Below are 27,729 nucleotides of genomic sequence, written 5' to 3'. Positions count from 1 at the left end.
TTCAAGCTCCGTTGGGCTATCCCTAAATGGGCCGGAAAAGCAACCGCTCACACGACCATTTATCACCCTTAAGGCCACAAAGAACACGTCTCATTGTTTCCCTAGTCTCTGCATTGGCCCTGCCGAGCCTCATGGGAATTGTAGTCTTGTTTAGTAACCCGCTGGATAACCGCGGAAGGTCGCGCTAAAAGTAAAGGAAACTACTTAGGCACGGAGCTCCAGAAGTTCTGGGAGTTGTAGTCAAGAAGCCCTGTGGCACCTCCGGACAGCGCTTAAAGGCAAAGGCGGGAAAACTACAACTTCCAGCATGCTCTGCGGCCTCTTTCTTGACTCACGTTCCCCCCTTCCGCTCCACCCAGAGACTGTTCGCTTCCGCCCATTTTCTATGCAGCTTAGCCTGACTAGAAAGGGTGGTCCAGCGGCGGAAGAGTCTGATGCTGCCCTGAAAGGGTGGGCTCGGTGTGGAAGAGGTGAGGGTGTCCTAATCCGTTTGGGCCGCGTATCTGGTTGAGTCCGGCCACGCCGCAGACATATCCTTTCCTCTTACTCTCTGAGGTGTCCCTGGACGCCCCCCCAGGCCCGACTCCTCCAGTCGGAGCGACCGAGTACGTTACGAGCCCGAGTACACTGGAGGTTGGGGCTGTGAGTGAGCCTCGACATTTGATTTTGAAAGAGCATTTACTCTGCCAGCGATCCGCCGGACTCTGGCGACTGCAGTAGGTCCATGGCTTCCTGGACTTTTCGCCTGTAGAGTCTTCCTAGGTTAACCCACATTCCCCGGTCTCCGTTAATAGCCTCACATGTGGAAGCCTGGCTCAGAAGATAATTGAATCTGAGTGTAACTTCTCGGTAGCTGGTTTCTGAAGTGTCCTGAGGCTGGGAGCGTGTTGGTTGTGGATTTCTTTTTCTTTTTTTTTTTTTTTTTTCTGATGCCTGTTGTCCTTCCTTTGTCCTGTACCTCGGATTTGCTTCCCTGTCTTGTGGGCTCTCAGTACAGGTGACGATAGGGACAAGCCTCTGCTGTATTTGAAATCATGTTGAAGCACTTTTTCCAGTCACTCTTAAAATTGTACCTGGTTGCTGCAACTTGTAGAGCCATTAAATCTTTATCATTATCTCTTTACTTGGCAAGTAAATTTGCGTTCTGATTTGGCTAGAAGTACAAATTGGTGGCAAGTATCTCCTGCGGTTGCATGATTAAAAACGATTCCAGAAATTCTCTGGTGGATTATCGGGTGTGTTAGACACATTCTATGCTTATCTGTAGATATTTCCAGATATTTATTTACTGCCCTGGTTTTCCCTAGAGTAAAACCGAAGGACCATGCATGTCAGAGTGGAAGTGATCCAGGAGCTAGAAAACCTAGATTATAGGAGCAATTAGCAAAGTGGTTTTGGTACCTCATTCTTTTGTGCCTCATGTTCCTCATCAGTGAAATAGAGATGGAATCTGCCAGACCTGCCTTACAGAGCTGTTGTGAGGATGAGAGTGCTCTATTAAGTTGGCAATCTGTGCCAGGGACATTTACATGCTCTGTGTACGTCTTCAGTGTTGGTGATAGCCACTCTCAGCATTTTTGTGTCAGATTAATTTTTTTAATCTTTAGGATTGCTTGAAAGTATTTTCTGTCTAGCTTTTTCTAAGCTACCATGATGCTTTACTAATAAAAATTAATACTGAGCATTAATTTTGTATCAGACACTAGGTGCTCCACATGTATGATCTAGTTTAAGCTTCACAACAATTTTATAAGGTAAGGGGTCTATTGTTATGCCCATTTTACAGATGAGGAAACTAAGATGGAAAGGTGTCAGTAAACTATCCTACACTAAAAAGAACTGATTGTTAGTATTTACTTTCTGCTAGGTGTTCCCTGAGTCCTATTTCTTCTTCACTGCAATCTTGTGAGGTAGGATATCATTTTCTCCAAGGCTTAGAAGTAAAATTATTTACCCAGTTTCCTCAGAATTGGGAGACCAAGATTTGAATTCAAAGCTGCCTACTATAAAGTCTGTGCTTGTACCACCATGAAGGATGATTTCATTGTATCTGTCGACTTTTTTATTTGGCTTTAAATATACAAAAGGATTTTTAAGTTACATCTGGGTTCAGTAGAAATTGATTAGTGATGTCTGCCATGGGAAGGGATCAGACATTAGAAAATTCCCACCATACTTTTGCAATCCCTATATCCTCTGAAAACACAAGAGTCAGGAAGTGAGAGTACACATGATCTCCTGGCTTATAGTGGTTTGACTTACGATTTTTCAGCTTTATGATGGTGCAAAAGTGATGCACATCCAGGAGAAGCCGTAGGGTGAGTTTTGAATATGGATCTTTTCCCGGGTTGGCAATATACAGCACTGCACTGTTGTGATGCTTGGCAGTGACAGTGAGCTACGGCACCCAGTCAGCCACATCACAAGAGTGAACAACTGGTACATTTAAACTATTCTGCACCCACACGGCCATTCTTTTTTTTCACTTTCAGTACAGTAGTCAATAAATTACATGAGATATTCAACACTTTATTATAAAATAGGCCTTACGTTAAATGATCTTGCCCAACTGCAGGCTAATATAAGTGTTCTAAGCACATTGAAGGTAGGCTAGGCTAAGCCATGATGTTCAGTGTTTTCTACTCACGATATTTTCTTATGCTTGGTTTATCAGGATGTTAACCTCATTGTAAGTTAAGGAATATCTGTAGAGTATGTTAAGGGCCATCAGAAGCTTCAACAGGGCTACCGTGATGAGTGTATGTCAAGCTTCTGTTGTGAAAGGTACCATTGAGAGAAAAGGAAAAGCAAATGAATTCTTTAGAATTTAACCCTGTGTAGCCTTTGGAGTTCTTTTTGTTGCTTTGGGAGTTTTGGTTACTCCGTCCTAGTGTTTTTTGTTTCTTAATATTTATTTATTTTGAGAGAGCATGTGTGAGCAGGCTGGAAGGGCAGAGAGGAGAGAGAGAATCCTAATCTGGCTCCTTGCTGTTAGTGCTGAGCCCGACATGGGATTCAATCCCCGAAACTGTGAGATCCTGACCCAGGCTGAAATCAAGAGTCGGACCCTTAACAGACTTAGCCACCCAGGCACCCCACTCTTTCTTAGTTTAAATCAGTTTTCACTCTGTCCAGTTGGCATTGATAATTTTTTTCAGAGTGAAATCTAATTTTAGAATAGTGATGGGAGGGACTTGTGGTATTTTGACTGATTCTTTATATATATATTTTCTTTTCTTGGCCATGCTCTCAGTTCCCAGAATTTGGCCAATACTTATTCGTAAATTAATCATAATTTGAAGATACAGGCAGGATAATTCTGCTTCATTTAATCTTTGCTTTTTTTCTTCTGACATTTAGCAAGCATGTATGAGAACAAGAGCCATTTTTATTCACTGTGGTATTCCCAGAGCCTGGAATAGTGCCTCAAAGATGGCACTCAGTATTAGATAAATGTTGAATACATGAATGCAATTTTTATCTGTTTTGTTGATGCTTTTTCTTCAATTTAGTTTTTTAAATATTTATTTTTGAGAGAGGGGAGAGAGTGTGAGCAGGGGAGGAGCAGAGAGAGAGGGAGACAGAGAATCCAAGCAGGCTCCTCACTGTCAGTGCAGAGCCTGATGTGGGGCTTGAATTCATGAACTGTGAGATCATGACCTGAGCCGAAGTTGGATGGTTAACCAACTGAGCCACCCAGGTGCCCTGGTTTTGTTGATACTTTGATCTTGTGTATTCAGCAAAATTTGGGATGCATTCTTATAACACTTGCCTGTCTTGTGCTGTTACCTTTATACATATCTATGCTGAATACCCCAGCTTTCTTGTAGGGTGCTTCAGAAGAGGCCTGTGTCTTGTACTTTTTTTTTTAATGTTTATTTTTGAGACAGAGACAGAGAGAGACAGAGTGTGAGTGGGAGGGGGGCAGAGAGAGAGGGAGACACAGAATCCGAAGCAGGCTCCAGGCTCTGAGCTGTCAGCACAGAGCCCAACGTGGGGCTTGAACTCATGTACCACGAGATCATGACCTGAGCTGAAGTTGGCCGCTTAACCTACTGAGCCACCCAGGTGCCCCTGTCTTGCATTTTTTACATATCCCTCACAGCTCCTGAGAGAGTGCCTTGAACGAAGTAGGTAGTCTAGGAATGAAGAGTACTCGTGGGTAATTAGAGGATCAAAAGTATGATTTGATCAGTTGGAGAGGCAAGGATCTGATTTTATGTGGCAGATTCAATATTTGCTCTATCTAATTCTTTGAAATGCCCCCAAATTACTGGGGTGTGGGGTGGGAGGGAGAGTTTGTAGTGAAGGAAATTAAAGTTTTTGGAGCTTTGTGGGAAGTGATCCAGGAAACGACATGTATCTGTCTTACTCTTACTCCAGATGAATCGGACAAAAGGTGATGAGGAGGAGTATTGGAATAGCTCCAAGTTCAAGGCTTTCACCTTTGATGATGAAGATGATGAACTGTCACAGGTGGGTTTTCTTGAGCAATTGCTGCAGGTCACACCTCCTCCACAGTGCCACTCTAAAATTCCTTCCCCTTGTGTCCTTGGTAAGCTAGCTTTTGACTGTGTCTCCATTAGGCTCAGAAGTGTTTGGGGTCAGACCTTTAGAAAAATCTTCATAGAAAAGAGGTTTCAAAACAGAACCAGAAAGGTTGTAAAAATCAACTCTCCACCCTTCTTACTTTTGTTCTTAAGGTAACTTATTCCTTTCAGTTTTTTTTTTTTCCCTCAGAACCCCAAGTCTTTTATCATATGATGTAATTGTTATTTTTGAACAATGAATTGGATTGGAAGTTGTCTTTATTGCATCTATTTTACAAATGGGAAACATTTATTTTGGAGAGATGGACAAACTCACTCAGGTTTGCACAGTAAGTCATTGCCAGGAATATGATTAGCACTTTTTTTTTTTTTAAGAGTTTTTTTTTTTTTTTTAATGTTTTACTTATTTTTGAGGGGAGCGGGGGCAGACAAAGAGGCAGATAGATCTGAAGCAGGCTTCACATTGACAGCAGCGAGCCCAATGCAGGGCTTGAACCCATGAACCGTGAGATCGTGACCTGACTGAAGTTGGATGCTCAACCAACTGAGCCACCCAGGCGCCTCAAGAGTTGTTTGTTTGTTTGTTTGTTTGTTTTTTAAGTTTATTTATTTATTTTGAGAGAGAGAGGTTGAGAGAGCATACGCATGCACTCTAGGGCAAGGCAGAAAGAAGGAGAGAGAGAATCCCAAGCAAACTCCACATTGTCAGTGCAAAGCCTGATATGGGGCTGGATCCCATGAACTGTGAGATCATGACCTGTGCTGAAATCAAGAGTCAGAACTGACTGAGCCGCCCAGGTGCCCCTATTATTAGAACCTAAAAGCAGCTTTGATTCCTTTTAACTCTTGCCACTGGACTGCAGTGTTGGCTAAAGAACAATTTGTTTTCTTGGCAAATATCTGGCAGGCTAGATTGCAAAGGGTGAAAGTGTTTGCCATCTTTAAGTGTCAATTGCTCAGCCACCTTGATTGTCAAAGAGATAGGTGGGAAATACTGCTTACCTGAGTGCCCTGCCTTATGTCCCTCCGCAGTTAAAGGAATCCAAGAGAGCAGTAAATAGTCTTCGAGACTTCGTGGATGATGATGATGACGATGACCTGGAGAGAGTCAGCTGGAGTGGGGAGCCAGTGGGAAGTAAGTAGAAGAGGCTATAGGAGGGGATTGATATTCAGGGTTCTTGTCACTAATGAGGGCTCCATTTGCTTGTCTTCTCAGTGTTTTGTCAGGAAGGGGAATGAGGGTAGACTATTTTCAGATGAGCATACATTTGGAAATTTAACCTCAGAAGATACTTGAGGAAATAACAGTAGTTCCCATGTGGCTGTCTAGTCTGCTGTCTTAGGGTTAATGCTTGGCTGGGTATTTCGGACTCACTTGGGGTGCTTGTTAAAATTAAATTCCTAGGCTTCACTCCAGAGACTTTGATTCAGTAGGTCTCGGGGGTGAGGGTCTTAATTTATGATAAGTACTGTAAGTGCTTCCAATATGCAGTCATATTTGGGACTATTGACTTAATTGCTCCTAACTGGCTGGCAGGACTGACTTCCTTAGCCACCAAGTCTCATCGTCTAGCTGTTATATAATACCACTTAACGCTTTTGCAGAGTCCATCTGATTTTTGAGAATGTTAAAATTTTTTTAATGTAGGAATATCATCACACTTTAAAAATATAGTATTTTAGGCAATCAATGAAAAGTTTCCCTCCAACACTATCGTGCATTTACTGTTCTCAGTCCCTGCTATCCCAAAACACTGCTGTGGTTTGCTTCCTGTGTGTTCAACTAAAGATTCTTTTTACATTTGGAAATGCATATAGGAATACGTATATTCTTATCCCCTCTTTTACACCAGTAGTAGCATGCTTTATACCCTGCTCTTTTCAATTGACAATATAGTTTGGAGATCTTTCCATATCAGTACGTAAAGAAGTTTCTCATTCTCTATTTATTTTTTAAAATTATTTTATTTTATTTTTCAGAGAGAGAGAAGCAGAGCACAAGCAGGGGAGGGGCAGAGAGAGAGGGAGATGAATCTGAAACAGGCTCCAGGCTGTCAGTACAGAGCCCGATGTGGAGCTCGAACTCATGAGCTGTGAGATCATGACCTGAGTTGAAGTCGGACACTTAACCGACTGAGCCACCCAGGCGCCCCACTCTCATTCTCTCTTTTAAAACAACAGCATCGATTATGTTGTATGGGTTTACCATAATTTGTTTAAACAGTCCACTTTTGATGAACTTTAGATTGTTCCCAATCTTTTGTTTATACTGCTATCAATAACCTTGTTTTCTGCCCATATATGAGTATATGAAAGATCAATTCTTGAGTGGAATCACTGGCAGAGGGTATTTGCATCTGTATGGGTTAGATATTGCCAAATTGTTCTCCACAGGGACTGTACCAGTGTGCCCCCATCAGCGATGTTTGAGTGTTCCTGTTTCCCCACAGCTTTGCCAACACAGGGTATTACTGAATTCTAGATCTTTGCCAGTTTTACAGGGGCCAATGGTATCTCAGTGCACTTTTACTTTGTGTAATTCTTTTATTAAAAGTAAGGTTGAGCATCTTTTCGTATGTTTAATAGCCACTTGAATTTCCTTTTCTGTGATCCATTTGTTAATTTCCTTTGCTCCTTTTTCTGTTGATGAGTCGATTTGAATTTATTTTTTCTCTCTACTTCAATTTTTTAAGTCCATGTCAATAACAGACCGGGGCCTCTGGTGAAAAACTTTTAGTATTTATCAGAATGCTGTATATCAAGGATTATTTTGTATGAGAATCACTGATTTAGTTCTATCTCACAGGTATCTCATGGTCCATCAAAGAGACTGCTGGTAACAGTGGGTCAAACCAGGAGGGGCGTGAACAGCTCAAGAGCCGAAACAGCTTCTCTTCCTATGCACAATTACCCAAACCTACTTCTACCTACTCCCTGAGCAGCTTTTTTAGAGGTAAAGAGATTGTTAAAGGGGTAGGGGGGCCCTCCTTTTCTCTTTCCAAAAAAAAAAAAAAAAAGCACTCAGTTTATAATTTTCATTTACTCTGGAAGAAAAAGATTATTGAAGGATAAAGAATTATCTTTGGAACTGGCAGTTAGGGATTAGAAGTCAGAGAAGAGAGACATTCAGAGGGATTTGGCAGGAACATGATGAACAAAACTGACATTAGTTCTGTGGCAGGTGCTGAAGAAATTTACCTAGGTCAGGATTCCTGCCTACCCCTGTGCATTGCTGTAGGGAACCCTTGTTTACTACTGGTGGGGATATAAAATGGCGTAGCCACTGCGGAAGACAGTATGGCAGTTCCTTAAAAAAGTAAGCCAGACATACAAGGACAAATATTGTATGATTCCATTTCTATAAGATACCTACAATATTTAGATTCATAAAGACAGTAAAATAGTGGTGACCGGGACTGGAGGTTAGGAGAAATGGGGAGTTATTGTTTAATGGGTACAGAATCTTAGTTTGGGATGATGAGAAAGTCCTAGAGATGGATAGTGGTGATGGTTGTACAGTGTGAATGTACTCAGTGCCACCAAACTGTACATTTAAGAATGGTAAAAAAGTTTATGTCATATATATTTTACCACAAGTAAAAAATTTTTTTTCCCTGACTTTGTTTTTCATGGCACCTCAAATTTCTGAAGTTGAATGGAGGTTTGTTTTAAGCCTTGAGTTCCTACATTGCATAAAAAAGGTTCTATACATACTGCATCCTTAACCAAGTGAAATGCTTCTGACTGGAACTATTGACCTCTCCCCTTACATGTTCTTTACTTCCAGGGAGAACTAGACCTGGAAGTTTCCAGTCTCTTTCGGATGGTAAGCATTGACCCTCTGCTCTGGAGTACTATGGGAGAAGTTACTGATATGTGGTACACTCTGCAGGGTCATGGAGATAGGTGGTAATTAGATGAAATGTTTTCTGAGTCTACCACCATTATTAGAGAAATTTTCTGATTTTGAGTAAGGAGGTCAAGATCATTCTGGCTATAGGGGCAAGGGGTGACTTCTAGGGGCGCTGTTTCTGGGGAGGAGCTGAGATCTACTTTGGGCCATAAAGATGCCTTGGGACCTCACGAGTCAACAAAATGCATGTGAGAAGGAAGCAGTAGAGGACAGGAGTGACATGAAGATGGTGTCTTTCTGAATCAGCTGCCTATTTTTTCCAGCTCTGTCGGACACACCTGCCAAAAGCTATGCTCCAGAGCTGGGCAGACCTAAGGGGGAGTACAGGGTGAGTTATATCTTGCACTGGTGTGACACTTCACACAGTGCAGAGTGCTTTGACATACGTTATCTTGCTTGATCTTCCTAACTTTTTGACCAGCTAATACCTTAACTTTTATGTAGATAAGAAAACTGGATTTCTAAATATCAGGGCTTGCCTTGAGTCTCACAGCTATTAAGTGGTGGAACTCAGACTCCGTTTATTTTCTGATTCTGTCCTAGCGCACTTCCCTTACCCATTATACTGCATTTTGAAGGCTGTATTTTGAAACTTTTGATCATTGCTGTGGTCTGGAAGCTTTGTGGAGCTCATATTCCCAAGAAGCACATAACAAAGTAAATTGATTCATAAGGAAGGAAGTATATCATAAGATCCAGAAGAGAAACATGTCTCCTTCTTTTCCTTCTGTCTGCATAACCGTCAGTTAGAATCCCAAAATATGACTAATTGTATCTAGGGGATGACATCCTGAACCAGTAGGCATAGGGTTATGGTTTTGTCAGTTGGTTCTTTCCCTTTTTGATCCATCTCTTCTTGCCTGTATTGTCCCTGTTGTAATTTCTTCAGACACTCAGAACAAGACCATTCTTGTTCTTCATTTTTTTTCATCCATTCCCTCCCACAAAATATTTCCCCATTAGGGAATAAAGATAAGAGTTTTAAGTGAGGAGCTGGCACACTGATAATGCTGATCCCTTAACTTCTTGAGATTCGTGTGTTGCTGATATTCTAGGATTATAGCAATGACTGGAGCCCCAGTGACACAGTGCGACGCCTTCGGAAGGGCAAGGTAAGGCCACTGGAGAGAGAATTCTTGTGGGAAAAGAGCACCATGGCTGGGAGAAAACATTTTCAAAATACATATGTTATAAAGGATTTTTTTTTATCAAGAATATATAAAGAACAATGATTATCTTCAATAAGAAGATAAACAACTCAGTAAAAAACTTGGTGCAAGATGTAACCAGTTACGTCAAAAAAAGATACGTGAATAGCCAAAGAGCACTTGAAAAGTTCTTTCACATTAACAGTTATCAAGAAAATGTGAATTAAAACTGTGAAATACCACTGTATAGCCACTAGAATGGCTAAACGTAAAAGTATTGATCATACCAAGCATTGGGACGCTGTGGAGGAGCCAGAACTCTGGTACACTGAGAGCAAGAAGGGAAAATGTTAAAACTACTCTGGAAAATAGTCTGGCACCTTCTTATGAAGTTAAACATACACTTAACTTCGTTGCTAGATATTTACAATACAAGAGGAATGAAAACTTATGTTCAAAGACTTATACACAAATTTTTGTAACAGCTTCATTTATAATAGCCCCCAAAGTGGAAATAACCCAAATATCCTTCAGGAGATAAATGGATAAATGGTGATATGTCCATACAATGGCAAACTGTTTACCAGTAAGTAGGAATAAATTAGTGGTACTCACCATAATGTATTGAGACATCTCAGAAATGTGATCTTGAAGGGCACCTGGCTGGCTCAGTCAGTAGAGCATGTGTCTCTAGATCTCAGGGTCATGAGTTCAAGTCATGTGGGTGTGGAGCCTACTAAAAACAAAACAAACAAACAAAAAAAGTGAAATTGAGTAAAAGAAGCCAAATGTGAAAGAGTACATATTGTATGGTTCTGTTTCTGAAATCCTAGAAAAGGGAAAACTTTGGTGATTAAAAACAGGTGAATGGTTGCGAGGGGCTAGAGATTGGGTGGGGGGGAGTTGACATCAAAGCTGACAAGGGAACTTTTTGGGGTGATGGAGTTGTTCTGTATCTTGATTATGGTAGTATATGAACTTGTCAAACTCACTGGATATTACAGTTGAATAGGGTAGACTTTATTGTATGTAAATTATACCTCCTTAAAAAGAGAACAGGTGATCTCTCTACCCATTGACTTTGGCAGGACTTTATCAGGACATCAGGACTTTCTTGCACGCTAATTCTGTTCTTATTTTGCCAGGCCTGCTCACTAGAAAGATTCCGCTCCTTACAGGACAAGCTACAACTCCTAGAGGAAGCAGTAAGCATGCATGATGGAAATGTCATTACTGCAGTAAGTTGTGGGTTTTGTTTGTTGTTTGTTTAATTGTTGTTTTCAGTAGTTTCTCCGAGTCCATTCAGAATAGGACTTTAACATTTTAGGTTAAATGTCTAGAAAAGATCCTAGATTTCTCTTATTTATTTGTTTGTTTATTTTAAGAGAGAGAAAGGGAGAGCAAGAGCATGGAAGGGGCAGAGAGGGGGAGAGACACAATCCCGAGCAGGCTTTGTGCTGTGAGCACAAAGCTTGATGTGGCACTTGAACTCACAAACCATGAACTAAAACCAAGAGTCAGATGCTTAACTGAGCCACCCAAGCGCCCCCTCGATTCCTCTTAAAGTGTAAGATTCTCAGTAATATATGCTCTGAGGCTCGGCTGGCAGGACTTGCATTGTATGTGGAACTCTTGATTATAATCAGGAAGTAGCAGGTTGGCTTCTAAAAAGTAATCTGAGAGAGAAGACGTATGAGAGCAGTCTCTCAGAGGGGGTGTCTCTTGCCAGTGTGGGAATGGGCAGGTGGACTTCTCTTAGACATCTGCCAAGATGCCTAATGTGTCGCTGACATCATTTCTAGACATCAGGAGCTCAGGGCAGGGCTTTGCGTTTGAAAGGTTACACAGAGTAATTTATTCTTTGTTCTCCTTTCCTCTAGGTTCTGATCTTCCTGAAGAGGACACTGAGCAAAGGTGAGCATGGGTTGAGAGAAATCTTCAGTCGACAAGATACCTGCTACATTTGAAGGGAGAATGTCATTGTGGCTTTTATCAGAATTCACCATCATCAGGTCTGTTTCTGAGACAGCTGGGATGGCCTAAGACTGCAGAGTATCCATCTCATCTCTTGAGGGCAGTTTTTCATCCTGTAGGGTGTTAAGTCTATTAACTTCAAAGTGTCCCTATTTGCTAGACAGACAGATGGCTGTGTTGATTTGAGGACTTCAGAGTCCATGCTAGGTGCCTGCTGGTTGAGTTGGTGAAGGCTGACTGAATGGCTAAGAGTTGCCCTGGACCATGGAGTGCATTGATGGTGGATTGAGCCAGAGGAATGGGTACCATAAAAAACTATTCCTTGCTTGTGATTGGCTCTGAGATGTTTGGAATGTATGAGGAGGGAGACCAATTTCACACCTGAGTAATAGGCTTTAATTTCCCCACCTAACTATTTCCTGCCTGCCAGAGATCCTCTTCCGAGAGCTGGAGGTGCGACAGGTTGCTTTGAGACATCTCATTCACTTCCTTAAAGAAATAGGGGATCAAAAGTTGCTTTTAGACCTCTTCAGGTAAGAACTGATCATCTTGTCTATGAAGTTTACTGAGTCTTTATTCAAAGCACGCTGGAGAATACAAAGAGAAAAGACATTGTCCTTTTTTTGTTATTAGATAAGATACTGAAACGGTGATGGGATAACTAATAATGCACCTCAGCCTGTGATAAAGTGACAGTATAGCTGGTGGTTAAGAAGGAGGCCCTGGAGTCAAACATACCTACATTGAATACTGGCAACACCACTTAGTTCATAGAGTGACCTTGAGCAAGTTGCCCAACCTTTCCAAGCATTAGTTCCAAACCTGTACAACGGAAATGATGATTTGTACCCGGCAGGTCATTATGAAGATTAAAAGAGTTAGTGTGGGAAAAGCACTTAGCTTAATACATAGTCTGTATTAATATTTTTAAGCATTTTGTTATAAAAGACTCAGAATAAAGGTATCTTTTATTGCTTGGTCCCCAATGATGCCCGTGGGAAGTACGGTGGAAGAGCAAAAGAAGAAAATAACAATCTTTAGTCAGGATACCCAAGGAAAGCTGCATGGAGGTGTTTAGGAATTGAGACTAGGTAGGATTCTAATAGGTAGAGAGGCAAGAGGTAGGCGTATGTGCTGGTGGTCAGGGGCAGGAGAATATCTTCTACCATGTTTTCCTTCCTTCCCTATCTCATTCTAATCAGTAGAGACTTTCCTGCCCTTAGCTTAAAATGTATATTATGTCTTGTCTTCAATGTCAGGAAAGGGGTTAGAACCTTTGTTTAGGCTGATAATGTGGCCCCTGGTAACTCCAATTATCTAGTGACTCCAGCACAGTGATGAGCTGCCCCAAGACTATGGTGGGAAAAGCAGATCACCTAGTCAGGGCCAAGATTACAGATGTTAGCCAGGAATTTGCAGAAGACATGTTCATTGAGGCAGGCTGTTCTCTCCCTCCTTCCCTCCCTCCTTCTCTCCCTCCCTCCCTTCCTTCCTTCCTTCCCTCCCGATCAACGAGGCTTTATTAGGCATCACCTCTAGGCCAAAGCAGTGACGTTAGTTACAGTGGTCCATTCAGAATAAGAAAGAATTAGAAGACAATGTCCTTGTTCTCCAAGGTCTTACCACCTTTGGGATAGACAAAACCCATTCTACACTACGTGAAAACAACAGAATAATATAGAAAATCTGTTTCCAAGATTGTTCTGACAGAGAAGAGGGCTTTAATCTTTCCAAAAAACCCTGTAAGATTACTGTGGGCTAAGGTTTTGTGGAGGCTCTGAGCCTATCAGACCTGTTAACATTACAAAGTTATTACTGTCCTGCAATGCCTTCTTGTCCTTGCTTCTTTCTCAGCTAGAGCGATCAGGGGAACAATCATACCTGATCCACCATGTGTTTTGAAGAGGTTGCTCATAGAAATTTTAAGAGGAGGGCTTATTTCATTTATGGAGGCAAATGAGTTTGAATAGCAGCCATCCTATTTTGTGAGGTTATACTGCCACACATCAATAGATAAAAATGCCCTGCTCCCTTCTGCTTCTTCCCAGGTTCCTAGATAGAACAGAAGAGCTTGCGGTAAGTGTGGCCTTTGTTTCAGTTGGGGACCTGTTTAACAGAAATCTAAGCCAAAACCCAGCCTCCAAGATCCCAGAAATCTAAGCCAAAACCCAGCCTCCGAGATCCCAGACTAGTTAACAGTTTCCTTCCTTTGGTATTAATTGCATCCGGAAGAGAAAGGCACTGGGAAGCCTGAAAACTAAATCCAAATGATGTTCTGTTTCTTTTTATATGCTCTTTTGATTGGGCGTGTCAATAAACACTTTTTTGAATAAATGAATAAAAAACTGGCCTGGTCAATTTGTAATTTGTTTTTTAGTTCTTAGTTGTTTTCAGTTCCTGGTTTGTAGGAGCTTTTGGGTTTTGGCTTCTAATACTAGAAAATGTTGGAGAGTTAAGAGGGATTAGAAAGCAGATATAGGTCAAGAAGGAAGATAGGTCAAGCCGGGCTGCACCCAATACACATTTTGGCTGAGGGCTGAATGGCCAAGTGTGTAAACTGATTTTTGGCAGATTTTCACCATTACAGAATAAACTCCTGAAATACCAGAATAAATCTGAAATTGTACCAAAAATTTCATTATTTTATTAAAAATGTAGAGATATACTTTTAAAGGTTTGCCATTGTAGTGCAGGGGTAAGAATTCCTCAGCATATCCATGGCAGGATTGTCCCTTCAGTCACTACACCACACGTTTGTGGTGTTATCAGTGCTCACATTCAGCTGGCACGCTTAATAATCTTGCTAACCTTCTTCACACAGCAGAATAAAATTGAGGAAAATGCTTTTTCAGTCACATTTTGTAAAAGGAACTTTTACTTAATATTCAAGGCATGGAACAATCACAAAAATCCTTTATCTTAATCTACTGAAAGTGATTGGCAGTCTGTAGCAATCATTTTGAAAAGCTTCTTGTTTACATTTTTAATCTCCATAGATTTGTTGTCTTTTTTTTTTATGTTCTTTTTTTTTTTTTTTTTTTTTTTTTTTAAGAGAGAGAGAGAGAGAGATAGTGTGAGCAGGGGAGGGGCAGAGAGAGGGAGACACAGAATCTGAAGCAGGCTCCAGGCTCTGAGTGTCAGCACAGAGCCCAACACGGGGCTCGAACTCATGAGCCATGAAATCATGAGGTGAGCCGAAGTCGTATGCTTAACCGACTGCGCCACTGAAGCGCCCCTAATTTCCATAGATTGGAAGCTGTAGGGAATTTTCTTCATACAGCATTCTTATAAAGTTTGTTGTTTTGAAGTTTGATTAGTGACAATAGATGTGTTTGGGTAACGCATTTTCTTCTAAAACTTTATTTTCTTCCTATTCTCTATTATATTTGAATTGAAGATTCAGATTTACATGCATGCTGTTGTATATAAATTTGGAGTTTTCCAACCTTACGAACTTGAGAATTGACAAAGCTGATGATAGTCTCCTTTCAGTTTCTCCTCACAGAGTGGGAAGTTTACCTAAGTAGGACTTTCCTGAAAGACTTAAGGCCAAATGGAATTGAACAATAAAAATAAACCATAGCTCTCAAAGATTGCTTTCTTTAATACTAGGAATGATTGTATACCGAACATTTTATGAAGATTAGATTATGATATAATTTCTATTCTATTTTATGTTATCATTTACATTTTTATATGCTTGTTCCTAAAAGGATATACTGTCCTTCTTAAAGCCAGTTTATTCTCTTAATATTCATATTAACTGTCAATCTGTTTATTTATTTATGAAAGATTGTATTTTTAAGTAATCTCTACACCCAACGTAGGGCTTTAACTCACAACCCCAAGATCAAGAGTTGCATGTGCTACCAACTGAGCCAGACAGGTGCCCCTAATCTATTTTTTTTTTTTTTGGAAAGTTTTTAATAATTGTGCATAAAATCTCAACTTTTATAACCATCATAAATTATTGCATCAATTAGCTCTTGTAATAATAAATAGGGACTAACTTTTTAATTATTTTTAATTTTTAATGTTTACTTTAGAGAGAGCACAAATGTGCTCACGTGCAAGTGGGGGAGGGACAGAGACAGAGGGAGACAGAGGATCCAAAGTGGGCTCTGTGCTGACAGCAGAGAGCCCCAGAGCCTGACGCTGGGCTTAAACTCAGGAAATGTGAGATCATGACCTGAGCTGAAGTTGGACACTTAACCGACTGAGCCACCCAGGCGTCCCAAATAGGGATTTAATCTTCAGTTCCTTTTTCAGAATTCCAAAATAGAAAGCACATAAGGAGATTGTCTTTCAGAGTTATATGTATGACTTACGGTATTTGAATGTGAGTCTTCACGTGTCAACAGTGAATCAGATGACTTGCCTTACTTGTGTTACTGATGTCAATTATTAGGTATTTACAGGATAATGCTACCATTGATTGCATATAAGGTCAAGGATGCCAAAAATAATGTTGAAGTAAGCATTTAGCTCTTTGGCCTTTTGAAAGACTAAGGCTGAAGCAAAAGCCGGTTTTAGTTAAATAGGCTAAAGCCAAACTTTGGAGTAAAGCTGGGTGCTCAGCTACTCAGTGCTTCATTGTAGGCCAGCGCTGTCCAAATAGAGCTTCCTACGATGATGGCAGCATTCTGTATCTGTGCTACTGGATATGGTAGCCACTAGTCCACATGTAGCTTTTGTACACTTAAAAAAATGACTACTGTAACTAAGGATCTGAATTGTTTAATTTAACTTAAATCATTTAAATGTAAATGTAAACCAGATATGGGTAGTGGTTACTGTATTAGATATTGCAGTTATAAATAAACCAAAGAGTGATTTTGAAGTTTTTTTTTTTTTGAAGTTATCTGTATAACCCTGAGATCAAGAGTCGCATACACTGGGGTGCCTGGGTGGCTCAGTCAGTTAAGTGTCCGACTTCAGCTCAGGTCACGGTCTTGTGGTTCGTGGGTTCAGGCCCCACGTTGGGTTCTGTGCTAATAGCTCAGAGCCTGGAGCCTGCTTGGGATTCTGTGTCTGCCCCTCTCTCTGTTCCTCCCCCGCTCATACACTCATTCTCTCTCTCTCTCTCAAAAATAAATGAACATTAAAAAAAAAAAAAAACAAAGTCACATGCACTACTTACTGAGCCAGCCAGGTGCCCCTGAAGAGCAATTTTGAATCACTGTTTATCCTCTCCACACCCACACACCCATCCACACCCAGAGGAATCTCTGATAATGAAGAATTTAGTTTTTAAGGATGGAAGGTCTAGTTACATAGCTAACTCAGCCTTCTAAGGAGACAAAATAACTCAAAGCCTGCCTTTTTTTTTTTTTAATCGTAGTTGTCTCATTATCGAGAGCACTTGAACATTCAGGACCCCGAGAAACGAAAAGAATTTCTTAAGACCTGCATTGGGTAAGTATGGGGGAGAAATGTTTTTAAGCATAAATCTTCTTAGAGAAGCGAAGAGACTAAGGAGTGGATAGGTAGTTGAAGGGAAAGCCTAATAGTGGGTCATATAAGCATCATTAAAGATGGTCTCATTCAGTGAAGTGATTCCAAAATTAATTCCCCAGTAGAGTTTTCACTGATGGGTAGTAAATTGAGAAAAATAAAGGCAATAAAAAGAGGATTTTTTCTATCGCTAAATTTATTTTATTTGAAGACTGCCTTTTATTCTGGAATTTTTTTTTTTTCCTTCCTCTCCTTCCTTTTTTTGGTGACAAAATGCATTGGAATTTTTTTAAATGAACTCATATATTAAAATAAAAAGTCGGCAACACTTTACCTTCCATATTATTTTCAGTGTTACTGGTCCTTGAGACCCCAAAGCACAAGAACCACTGATTCAGTTAGGTATTTATCCAGGATGTAAGTCCCTGTAAAAACCAGCCCCACATATTATTCTTCCAGTGATGAGCACTCACTGCTCTTGGAAGTAGCTTATTTTATTGTTGAATAACCTTCATTATCGTAAAATGCTTTGTTATCTTGGGCTGAAACTTGCTTCCCTCTATCTTTCAAGACAGGTATAGAGTCTTCCCGGTAGGCCTTACTCCAGGTTCAGTATTCATGGTTGCTTTAGTCCCTAATGGGACGTGAGTGCCCGGTTTCACATTTAGAAATTTGTCTTTGTCTGTGCAATCCTTAATTTGAACATTATCAAATACTGAGCTATGTCATAGTGGCCTCTGGTGAACCAAGAGAAAAGTTGGAATAGTGAAGGAACTGAAACCTATTGCTGTCTCTCTTTATCTCTTGCAAAAATTGGCTGTGGCTCATGCTTCTCTGGGATAGTGTAATTGAGTTTCAGAATTCTTCCAGGAGTGAGTGGAGTATGGGACTAAGACAGCACTTTCTAAAGGAGAGATCTGTGAACCGGAAGCTTAAAATCTGGCTTCTATTCCTGGCCTTACCTCTTGACTTACCATGTATGACTTTTAGGCAAGACGCTGTTTGTCTCTTAACATTTTTATATGTAAGTTGAAAGGTGGGGACCCTTGATCAAGTTTATGTAGATCTGTGAGATCTTTATCAATCTATAAACGTACCACCATGCCTTGTAATTTAATTGTACCTTATTTCTCTGCAGTAAGAAACCACAGCACTTCACTGGGTTGTGGGTGATAGGCAGTTGGCTAAGTTCACTCACTCAGTATCTCATTTGTCACCAGCTCCCACAGTGAGAGAATTCTAACTAATTCCTCAGACAAACTACTGATGACTACATACATCTTGTGGACTTTGAGGATCCTTCCTTCCTTTTTTTTTTTTTTTTTTTTTTAAAGATTTTATTTTTCTTCAAGTAATCTCTCCACCCAACATGGAGCTTGAACTCATAACCCTGAGATTAATAAGAGTCTCACGCTCTACCAACTGAGCCAGCCAGGTGCTGATCAGGATCCCTCCTGAAGTGGCAAAACTTTAAATACAAAATCCTAGTCAAAGGTCTATTCTGTTTTCTGCTTTCTCTCTCTCTGCCTTTCAGGGATGGTCTAAAGGTGCATTGGGATCAGATTTGTGAAGTGCTGTGAGCCTCTTGTGCTTAGAGTGGTGTTTTGGTTTAGTTGGGTTTGTTTCTTGTTTTAGTAGAAAAAGAGGCGCTAACCTTCTGGCTCTCTACCAGTTTGCCATTTTCAGCAGAAGATTCTGCACATATTCAAGACCATTACACCCTCCTGGAACGTCAGATCATTATTGAGGTTAGACTCCTTATCTCTACATTTTCTGCTTCAATGCCAGTGCTCAGTGTCATTCAGCATCTAGCAGACTTCTGTGCTCTGTCATACATGTCATTTCCTGTTACACTCTGCGAGAGCCTTTCATTTCCTCTTTACGTGATCGCCCTTTTCCCTCCATTGTTCTCAGGCATCCTTTTCCTTCTCACTTGCTCTTAACCTGGAAGTATTTTCTCTTCCTCCTAGAACTCCCATTTCATCCTTACTTCTCCAGTCTTCCTCCATTCAACATGGCTCTGTCATCATTTTATGGTTTTTAAACTCCCTTGGGATATCCTGGGCAGTTTCTTTTTCTCATCTTTGCCTCTTTCCTAGGATAGGAAACACAACTGCTGTAGTATTTAATGTTTTTTTCCTACCTCTACTCTGTGGACATTGTTGTTTTTTTTCACTCGTTTCACTCCACCACAGGCAAATGATCGGCATCTAGAATCAGCAGGACAGACTGAGATCTTCCGGAAGCACCCCCGCAAAGCTTCTATCCTCAACATGCCATTAGTGACCACGCTTTTCTACTCCTGCTTCTACCATTACACAGAGGCTGAGGTATAGGCAAAATGTGAAAGACCCCATACACTCGCACTGCACAAGAGGAATATACTTTGAAGCCAGTTATTTCCTTGTGCTCTTAACAATGGGTGTGTATAGTTTTTGGAAGTCCACCTGGAAGCTTTCCTGGCCCTCAGAAAGGATAAGGAACAATGGATAAGGAACTTCATGTTATTTGACTTTCTATGCTCATAAGGGGTGGGCCAAGTGGGAAAAAGAGGTTTGTAAGGGCTTATGTGGCTTCCGGTGAGCTGGCATGCTAGCATAGCACATTCTGTCTCACCAGTGCTGGTCCCACAGCAGTCCCTGTTCAAAGGTCCATAATTTCAAATGGATTTGCATGGTACAGAGAAGAGCAGCAGGGTGTTAAGTATTTGTGAGTACTCTAAAAAATTTTGTTTTTTGAAGAGATTTGAGTTTAATGGTAGTAGGTGGGAATGATCATAATGGTCACAAGATTAACATTGAAATTGGGAAATATATGTATTAATCCAGTTTCATTCAGCCAAGTTGTGATATCCTATTAGACCTGGTGGAGTTTTTCTCTTAAATTATTTTCTGTGTTTAAATGGCTACAGAGTGAAATGTAGTAAAAAGAAAATGTTAGATTAGGTGGTATTTGAGAAAGTCAGTAACACTAAAATTCCTTCTCTACTTTCATCCTAGGGGACGTTCAGCAGTCCAGTCAATCTGAAGAAGACATTTAAGGTAGATATAAATTGGTCACTGTTGGGTAAGATAGTATCAGGATAACTATGTGGAGTGGATATTGCTTTGTAACCCTGCACAAGAAGTCCCTTAATATTCACAGTTAAAGGTGGAAAGGACTGAGTTTGTGGGAAGTGAAGAAAGACTGCAACCGAATGGCTTACGGTGGTGCTGGGGCTTGGGAGTGAGGAGGTTCTTGATGACTTGAGAGATTTGTGCATTTTAAGGGGCAGAATCAACCCCAGGGGATATTTTTGCCTGTCTTTTCTAGAATTCTCCCTGATGCATTTCTACTTACCCTTAATTCCTTTGGTCTCTGTTTTTTAGATCCCAGATAAACAGTATGTGCTGACGGCCCTGGCGGCTCGTGCCAAGCTTCGGGCCTGGCATGATGTAGATGCCCTCTTTACCACAAAGGTGGGTGCCCTGGAATTGTGTGGTGCTGCTGGGGCCTCGGAGTTACCGTCTTGTGACCTCATGCTTCATGGGAATCTCGAGTTCTAGTTACTGGTTTACATTTTTCCTCCAACCTTTTATTTGTCAAACTGAAGGAAAAATTGAAAGAATAGTATGATAAACACAAATAGTCTTTACTTATTTCACTAGTTTATTAACATTTTGCCATATCTACTTTCTCTTTTTTTGCTGAACCATTTAAAAGTGAATTGCAGACATCGTGACACTTTTCCCTTGAATACTTAAGCATTTATTTCATTTATAACCACAATATTATCAATTTCAGGGTATTTAATGTTAATATATTTTTAAAATTTATTGAGAGAGGGGGAGGCAAAACGCAAGTTGGGGAGGGTCATAGAAAGAGAGGGAGAGAGAGAATTCCAAGCAGGCTCTGACAGGGGGCTTGATCACATGAACTATGAGATCATGACCTGAGCTGAAATCAAGAGTTGTATGCTTAACTGACTGAGCCACCCAGGCCCTTAACATTAATATAATATCATATGTATAGTCTATATTCAAATTGGCTCTTTAAAACTTTATGTTTTTGTGTTTGCTGTCAGGATCCAGTCAAGGATCTTACATTACTTTGGTTGTCTCTATTTGTTTATATTTTAAATATCCTTTTTTCTACTATAGGTTTGAGAATTTTCTGTTTCTTCCCTTTATTAGGTGATTCTTACTTGTTTTTTTGTTTTTAAGATTTTATTTTTAAGTAATCTTCACACCCAGGCTGGGGCTCAGACTCACAACCCCTGAGATCAAGAGTAGCATGCTTCACCAACTGAGCCAGCCAGCCTCCCCGCTGTATATATGCGTACACACACACACACACACACACACACACACACACACATATATGAGAGCATATAAACCTCCCATCCATCCACACTCCCTACCGTGTTATTCTAGTCTGACCATAAAATGAATGGTTACAAAGTGTGTTGAGTCTTTCTTGTCTAGCTACTGCTGCCTCATCTTCCCTTTTCAGAACTGGCTGGGCTACACCAAGAAGAGAGCGCCCATTGGCTTCCATCGGGTTGTAGAAATTTTGCACAAGAATAGTGCCCCTGTCCAGGTAATGGCCTTCTAAAGAGAGTTGGGTACAGGATCCTCTAGGAGACCTAACTTTTAGCCTCTTACTGGTCAATGATGGGATACTTGATCTGCTCTGGTCTTATCTTAAAGACAATATAGTAGCTGCAGTGGATCTTGATATAGAAAAGGTCAGGTAGGGAAGTTGTCCTCTGCCCTTTAGAAGAAATCCCAGACTGCCCCTCTCTGAGGAGCATCTACTGTGTTTAGCCCGTGTGGAGCACTGACATATTACTCAAATGATACAAAAGGAGAGCTCAGTGACAAAGGACATCAAGTAGCACTGAGCACAGCACCGGATCAGATCTAGAACACACCTGTTGCTGGCATGGATGTCTAATTATAGGGTAAGGCAGAGTGTGCTCTTCCTGTCTCTCCTGGGCCAGCATGGAAGTACCGCATAGAGTCTACCTCACTCCCTATTGCAGAACTAGTCTTACGGTTGATGGTGGGAATTGTAGACATCAGATATGGAACTCATGCCTTCCTCAGGATTTTTTTTGTGTAGCTTTTAGAACTCTTTGTTTTATGAGTCTGGGAGTCATTAATCAGAAGTACCTCTTCCTATAGATATTACAAGAGTATGTTAATCTGGTGGAAGATGCGGACACAAAGTTGAACTTAGCCACCAAATTCAAGTGCCATGATGTCGTCATTGATGTGAGTCCCTAAGAAAGGAGAAGCCTGAGTTAGACCCTCAGTGGAGAGTGGGGGATTATGATCTTCTCTGTCTAGATCCTATGGTACTTCTTTCAATTTTGGCTTTAACAGACAAGATGATCTGGCAAGAGTTAGTTTGGAGACCTGTTCTCCTGTATTATTTTCCCAGCCCTTTGACCTCTCTTTTTTTATAAATTTGTTGCATTCAGAGAATTCATAGAACTGAATCCAGCCACATGAGCTCTTCAGTAAGAAATTCTGTAGGTACCTGACCCCACTGTCCTCCCACTGTAGCCTCTCAGTCTCTCCTTGAACCTTGGCCCAGTGTTGGGAGTGGCAGGAAGAAAAAGGCCCTTGTAGAGAAGGCTCATTGGAAGTTTTATTGCTATGTGTTGGTATAGACTTGCCGGGACCTGAAGGATCGTCAGCAGTTGCTAGCATACAGGAGCAAAGTGGATAAAGGATCTGCAGAGGAGGAGAAGATTGATGCCATTCTGAATAGCTCGGTAAGCAGCTACAGTTTACCCCCTGCAAGCAGTCTCAGGAGATGATCCCCAAAGTAGCATCAAGTATATATTCCCAAGGCCAAGATGGGGTCACAGTTAGCTGAGCATCATATATATAAGAGTCTGTGAGCCTAAGGGTCTGAAGCGCTGCTTTGAAAGGCAGAAATTACTCCTGAGATGTGGGATGATCCAGGGGTAATCTGGGGACCTTGGGCAGAGATTTCACATAGTACCTTGATAATCGTTAAACACATCAGGTAGGAGGTACATGCCCAGGGACCATGGGAATGACTGCTGCAGACGCAGAATATCCAGATGGTAGTTTTCTGGGGCCAGGTATGATCTACTGGTTGGAAGTAAGTGGCTAAAACAGCTTTTAGCTATTTGGGCAACACAACTGACTCATCTCTCATAGCATGAAATTACTGAGCTTTTTGTTAACATAGAGCTTAGCTCCCTGTTAGATATTTGGGCGCCTACCATGGAGTCATCTAAAGCTAGTGAATCTTGGTCCTGAGGAGGGCAGAGCCAGAATAAATGCCCTAAATCAGGCTTGTAAGATACAGAATGGGTATTTAATTCATCTCTGAATAAGCAAACTCCCCTACATATTAGAAAAACATTTTTCAACTTCCCCCTCCATTCTCCTTATTCTTACTTTACCTAGCTGTGAGCCTTGTTTTATTGTATTCCCCTGCCTGTCTGTAGGGGTCAGTGGAAACTGATCATTGTTTGTTCTTTTCCACAGCAAATTCGATGGAAGAATTAAGTGGCATTAGCTACCCTGAAACCTGCCTCATTTCTTCCTTTCCTGCCTATAGTAGAGAGTGCTCTTTGTTGGGAGAATTACAGTATCACATCGCTTTGGACCCATCATCAACAGGCAATGTCTGCTACTCTTAGGACAGAAACCAGCATCTGGGCACAGACAGCTTCAGACTGATCTTCTGTCCAAGAATCATCATCTAAGGGCCAAGATCTAAAGCTCTGACTCATGAGAAAGATTCTCTCCACCTGGTGCTCAAGTGAAGGTGGGAATAATTTCTAGATTGGGCCCATATTGGGCAAGATCTCTCTTGGTCTGGGAAAATGACTGCTCTAGAAAAGAAGTCTCCTAGACTAAGAGGTCAGGGATCATAGGATGGCCACTCCATCCCTCTCAGCTAATTATGACCCTGGACTTGGTGCTGGACATTGGCAGTTCTGCTCTGAATGAAGTCAGAATAGAACCAAAATGGCTCTCTCTCAAGGGACCTCAGGAAGGGGTGCCAGTATAGCCAGGAGCTATTGGAGGTGCCCTCACACCAGACTGCACAGAGTCCTCCACATAATGACAGAGAGTGCCCAGATGTCGTGTTTCTTCAGCCAGTGTCCTTCTGCTGCCCCAGTCTGGCCTCTGTTCGAGACTTGTGGTTCCTCTTTCACCTGCACACCAAGATGGCCTTGTGTGGGAGATAAGGACATCCCTGTTATCTACTTCTGTTTCCTCTACTTCTCCCACCCCAGACCCGTAACTTTATATGGAGCTAAGATTCAGCAGTGCTGGAGAGCTCTTCCTTTATGCACAAATCTCATTATTTCACTAGGAGCTTTCAGAAGGTCCACCAGGGCTAAACTCAGCAGCATTTCAGACGGTTAGGATATTAATTAAGATGGAGGTTTTAGTTTCACGCTTGGTTTTCAAGAGGGTATTCTGGAGTGCTAGCCTCCTGCTCTGTACCAATAGAAGCCTCTCTTCTCTATAACTGAATTGGGTTTCCCCGACATGCCTAGACTCCTAATAAAGCTATTTCTTCCTTGGTGCCTTCTCTTTTCCCTCCCAATTGTTTTGTGCAGAACAATGAAATAATTGCCTTGTCTCTTGGGACCACTACAAACCTGCCTCAGTGACCGCATTCAGTAGTCTGTCAACACACGTCAGGTCATGGAGTAACAGTGCTTATGGCAAAGTACAGCCGTGTGGTTAACAGAGCACTGTACCTGGAAACAAAAGACCTGGCCTCTTGTCCCAGCTCTGCTGCTGACAAGCTGTGTGATGTTGGGTGAATCCCTTTCTCTTTGGACTCACTATCTTAACCTGTCATAGGGGGGCATGTTTCTCTTGGAACTTGTAGAAGTCTATGCTCCTGTGACTGTGCGGAGCAGGTGAAGGGGTAGAAAGAAGAGATGTTGTATAGAGGCACAGAGCATGCTTAAATGCATGTGGTTCTCAACTGGGAGAATTTGGGCCCCAGGAGACTGTCCAAATCTGGAGAAGCTTTGTTGCTACAACTGGTGAATGCTACTGGCATCAAGTGGGTAGAAGCAAGGGATGCTGCTAAATATCCTACCATGTAGGACAGCCCCCACCAACAAAGAATTATCCTGCCCAGAATGTCAGTAATGCAAATGCTGACAAACCCTGCTTTCGGGGGATTAGACTCTATGTCTTGCTCCTCCACTTTGAGATCCCCTTTGCAATTCCAGGTAGCCTCATAGTTCCTTCCCTAACCATCTGTCTTGCTGTTCAAGAAACAGGATTTGCTAAATTGTGCTCAAGTTATTTGCCGATAACAAACCACATTAACCTTATTAACTAGTATATCAGGGTTCATTTAGAGAAGCAGAATGTCTAGGAGTATATAGTCTGTCTATATGTGGGATTCATTACAGGGATCTGACTTTACTCAAGTATGGCCATTGGTTAAACAGGCTCTAGAAGGTTGTCTTCGTATCTGGTGGTAGAGGTGGACGTCCATAGGGCAGGCATTGGGGAAGGGAAGATGAATAAAATGTGAGGGAAAGCAAGGACAACATGAAGGCCATGAGGCTGGACAGGAACCCGTGTCAGCTGTCACTGCCTCCAATGTTGAGGACGTGGGTGTCCTGCAGGCAAAACTAGCTGGTGGTCTTTGTCACGAAACTGAACACAAACCTGGCCCAGGAGTGTGAGAAGCTGTAAGAGGATCCAGGGGAAAGTGTAGTGATCATGGGTCCAGCTGCTGCTCCGCATCAACACAGTCGCCAGCAAAGTACCTGCCCAGGCCTTGTAAGCAAGCAACACAAGCTGGCTGCTGCTTCAGCCTTCCAGATCCTGTGCAAAAGTCTTGTGGCACACCCTAACTGGAAACATTGAGGGAAGGGAATTCTGGGAAATGTAGTTCAGCTTCGCCAACTTGACACGTTACCAAGCCACAACCACTGGATCCACATTTTTGAGGATGTATTAGTGAAGGATGGGCCTAGGATCCACGCCTGTACAGGTTAACCACTGCTGAGTGGGGAGGTTTTGAACTTGTCTTTCCTTTGGAACAATAAATACCACTTGCAACATTAGGATGACCTACTCGCTGTTTTGATCAAAGGAAGTATTTCTCAGACTTGACGAGAATTTCCATACTCTTCACTTCAAGTGCTGAGATTGTGAGTGACATAGGAGCCCTCCCATGCAAAGGATTAGAGAAGCCAGCCACGAGAGGTCACGTATTGTATGGCTCTAGTCACATGAAATAGCAAAAAAAGGTAAATCCACAGAGACAAAAAAGATTTGCGGTGCCAGGGGCTGAGGAGGGTGGCAAGCAAGTGGGGGGTAACTGCTTAATGGGTACAGGGTTTCCTTTCACTGGGAGGATAAAAATATTTTAGAACTAGAGGTTCCAGAGCATGTACAACACTGCAAATGTACTGAATTGTTCACTTCCAAATGGCTGTGTGAGTTTTACCTCAATTTCTTTTAATTTAAAAAGTAGATTCGAGGGGTGCCTGGCTGGCTCAGTCCATGCAGCATGAGACTTTTGATCATGAGTTCGAGTCCTACATTGGGTATAGAGATTACTTTTTAAAAAGTGGATTAGAGAATTGAATAGTTTTGATTTCTGGTCTCAATTTTGCTATTGCTATAAAATAGAGTTCTGAATATCACTGATTGTTTTCCCACCATTACTGAAGTATAATTGACAAATAAAAATTGTATATGTTCAAGGTATACAGCATGATGATTTGCTATATATATTGTGAAATGATTACCAGAGTCCAATTAATTAACACATCTGTTATCTCATATAGTTCCCTTTTGTGTGTGTGGTGAGAACATTTAAGATCTATTCTTAGCAAATTTCAAGTATATAATCTAGTATAATTAACTATAGTCACTATGGGGTACATTATATCCCAAGAATTTACTTGTCTTATTCTTCAGTAGCTTGAATACAAAAAGAAGAGGTATGAAAAATAACACCTTGAGTAGTGCTGGGATCTGTATGATATTCCAGTCTGGGAAAAATCTAGATGTCCAGAACCTTCTGTTAGGAAAGGGAGGATCCCATACTGCCCTGGTGTAGTGCTCCTAGGAGTAGCAAAAAGAATTCCTGTCCTCATGAGGCAAGTCTAGAAAACCTCTGGGTGGGGCTGGCCCCTTTAAGGCTCAGAGACTGAAGTAATTTGGTAGCTAAGGAGTCATAATGACAACTTTCTTGGGTAATTCTCCCTAGAAATGTAGTTCTTACTCTCCACGACCAGAAGTACCTAGAAGTAAAGCCACCTTCTCCTCATTTTGGTTGGTGAGAGATATATGTAAATGGGCTTACATATCTCTGGCTTCATTTTCTAAAACTCTAGATGTCCTTGGCCTAGAAAAGAGACCATGTTAAATTTGGGCCCTTTCCTATCCTGTGGGGAACACAGAGTTGAGTGAAAGGGAAGAATTCCTTTGAAGTGGTGTGTACATGTTCAGTCCTATTTCTAAAATCTTGGAGGGAATAGAAGGGACAAGGCCCTGGCCCACAACCACCTGTGAAACCCACTGCTAAAGTAAATGCATCTGCTGAAAAACGTGGCTGTAGCCTATGTAGATGACCATCACTTTGGATTTTTGTTCAGGTTTTTCATGAATCCAGATATTCCTGATCTGCGAGCAGTCAGAGCTTAGGAATCCTCCAGGACTCACACTGC

The 27,729-nt window shown here is 41.5% G+C and overlaps 3 protein-coding genes across 7 annotated transcripts in view; all 3 read left to right on the top strand.

The window, feature by feature from the left end:
• The window catches only part of ISM2 (isthmin 2), a 35,727-nt gene extending 25,645 nt beyond the window's left edge, over positions 1-10,082 (top strand). For all 3 annotated transcript variants that reach the window (XM_047863288.1, XM_047863287.1, XM_047863286.1), the window contains one exon: positions 10,072-10,082. The gene's annotated coding sequence lies outside the window, so the exon portion shown is untranslated. The remainder of the gene's footprint in view (positions 1-10,071) is intronic.
• VIPAS39 (VPS33B interacting protein, apical-basolateral polarity regulator, spe-39 homolog) lies at positions 349-24,604 on the top strand. Its single transcript, XM_047863289.1, has 20 exons — positions 349-470; positions 4,384-4,476; positions 5,583-5,685; positions 7,357-7,503; positions 8,338-8,376; positions 8,727-8,791; positions 9,519-9,575; positions 10,757-10,849; positions 11,492-11,525; positions 12,016-12,118; positions 13,634-13,661; positions 16,927-17,000; positions 18,712-18,787; positions 19,235-19,369; positions 20,039-20,080; positions 20,408-20,497; positions 21,531-21,617; positions 22,205-22,294; positions 22,696-22,800; positions 23,549-24,604. Exons 2-20 carry the CDS (start codon positions 4,384-4,386, stop codon positions 23,567-23,569), a joined length of 1,482 nt encoding a protein of 493 aa, XP_047719245.1. The 5' UTR covers positions 349-470; the 3' UTR covers positions 23,570-24,604.
• NOXRED1 (NADP dependent oxidoreductase domain containing 1) overlaps positions 23,693-27,729 on the top strand; it is a 21,198-nt gene continuing 17,161 nt past the window's right edge. Inside the window, exon 1 of one of the 3 annotated variants that reach the window (XM_047863290.1) lies at positions 23,693-23,831. In XM_047863290.1, the coding sequence (XP_047719246.1) occupies positions 23,795-23,831 (37 nt within the window). In that variant the 5' untranslated portion in view covers positions 23,693-23,794. Of the gene's footprint in view, positions 23,832-24,747; positions 27,339-27,729 lie in introns of those variants that run through there. The other 2 variants (XM_047863292.1, XM_047863291.1) reach the window with 2 other exon arrangements.

This window comes from Prionailurus viverrinus, chromosome B3 (genome assembly GCF_022837055.1).
Source record: "Prionailurus viverrinus isolate Anna chromosome B3, UM_Priviv_1.0, whole genome shotgun sequence".
In the NCBI taxonomy this organism is placed as follows: Eukaryota; Metazoa; Chordata; class Mammalia; order Carnivora; family Felidae; genus Prionailurus; species Prionailurus viverrinus.
This window is presented reverse-complemented; position numbering and strand designations above follow the sequence as displayed.

Excerpts from the sequence above, each read along its gene's own strand:
- VIPAS39 (XM_047863289.1), top strand. The coding sequence starts at position 4,384 with ATGAATCGGACAAAAGGTGATGAGGAGGAGTATTGGAATAGCTCCAAG. Across the intron at positions 8,792-9,518 it reads GACCTAAGGGGGAGTACAGG|GATTATAGCAATGACTGGAG; the intron begins GTGAGTTATATC and ends CTGATATTCTAG. Across the intron at positions 22,295-22,695 it reads GCCATGATGTCGTCATTGAT|ACTTGCCGGGACCTGAAGGA; the intron begins GTGAGTCCCTAA and ends GTGTTGGTATAG.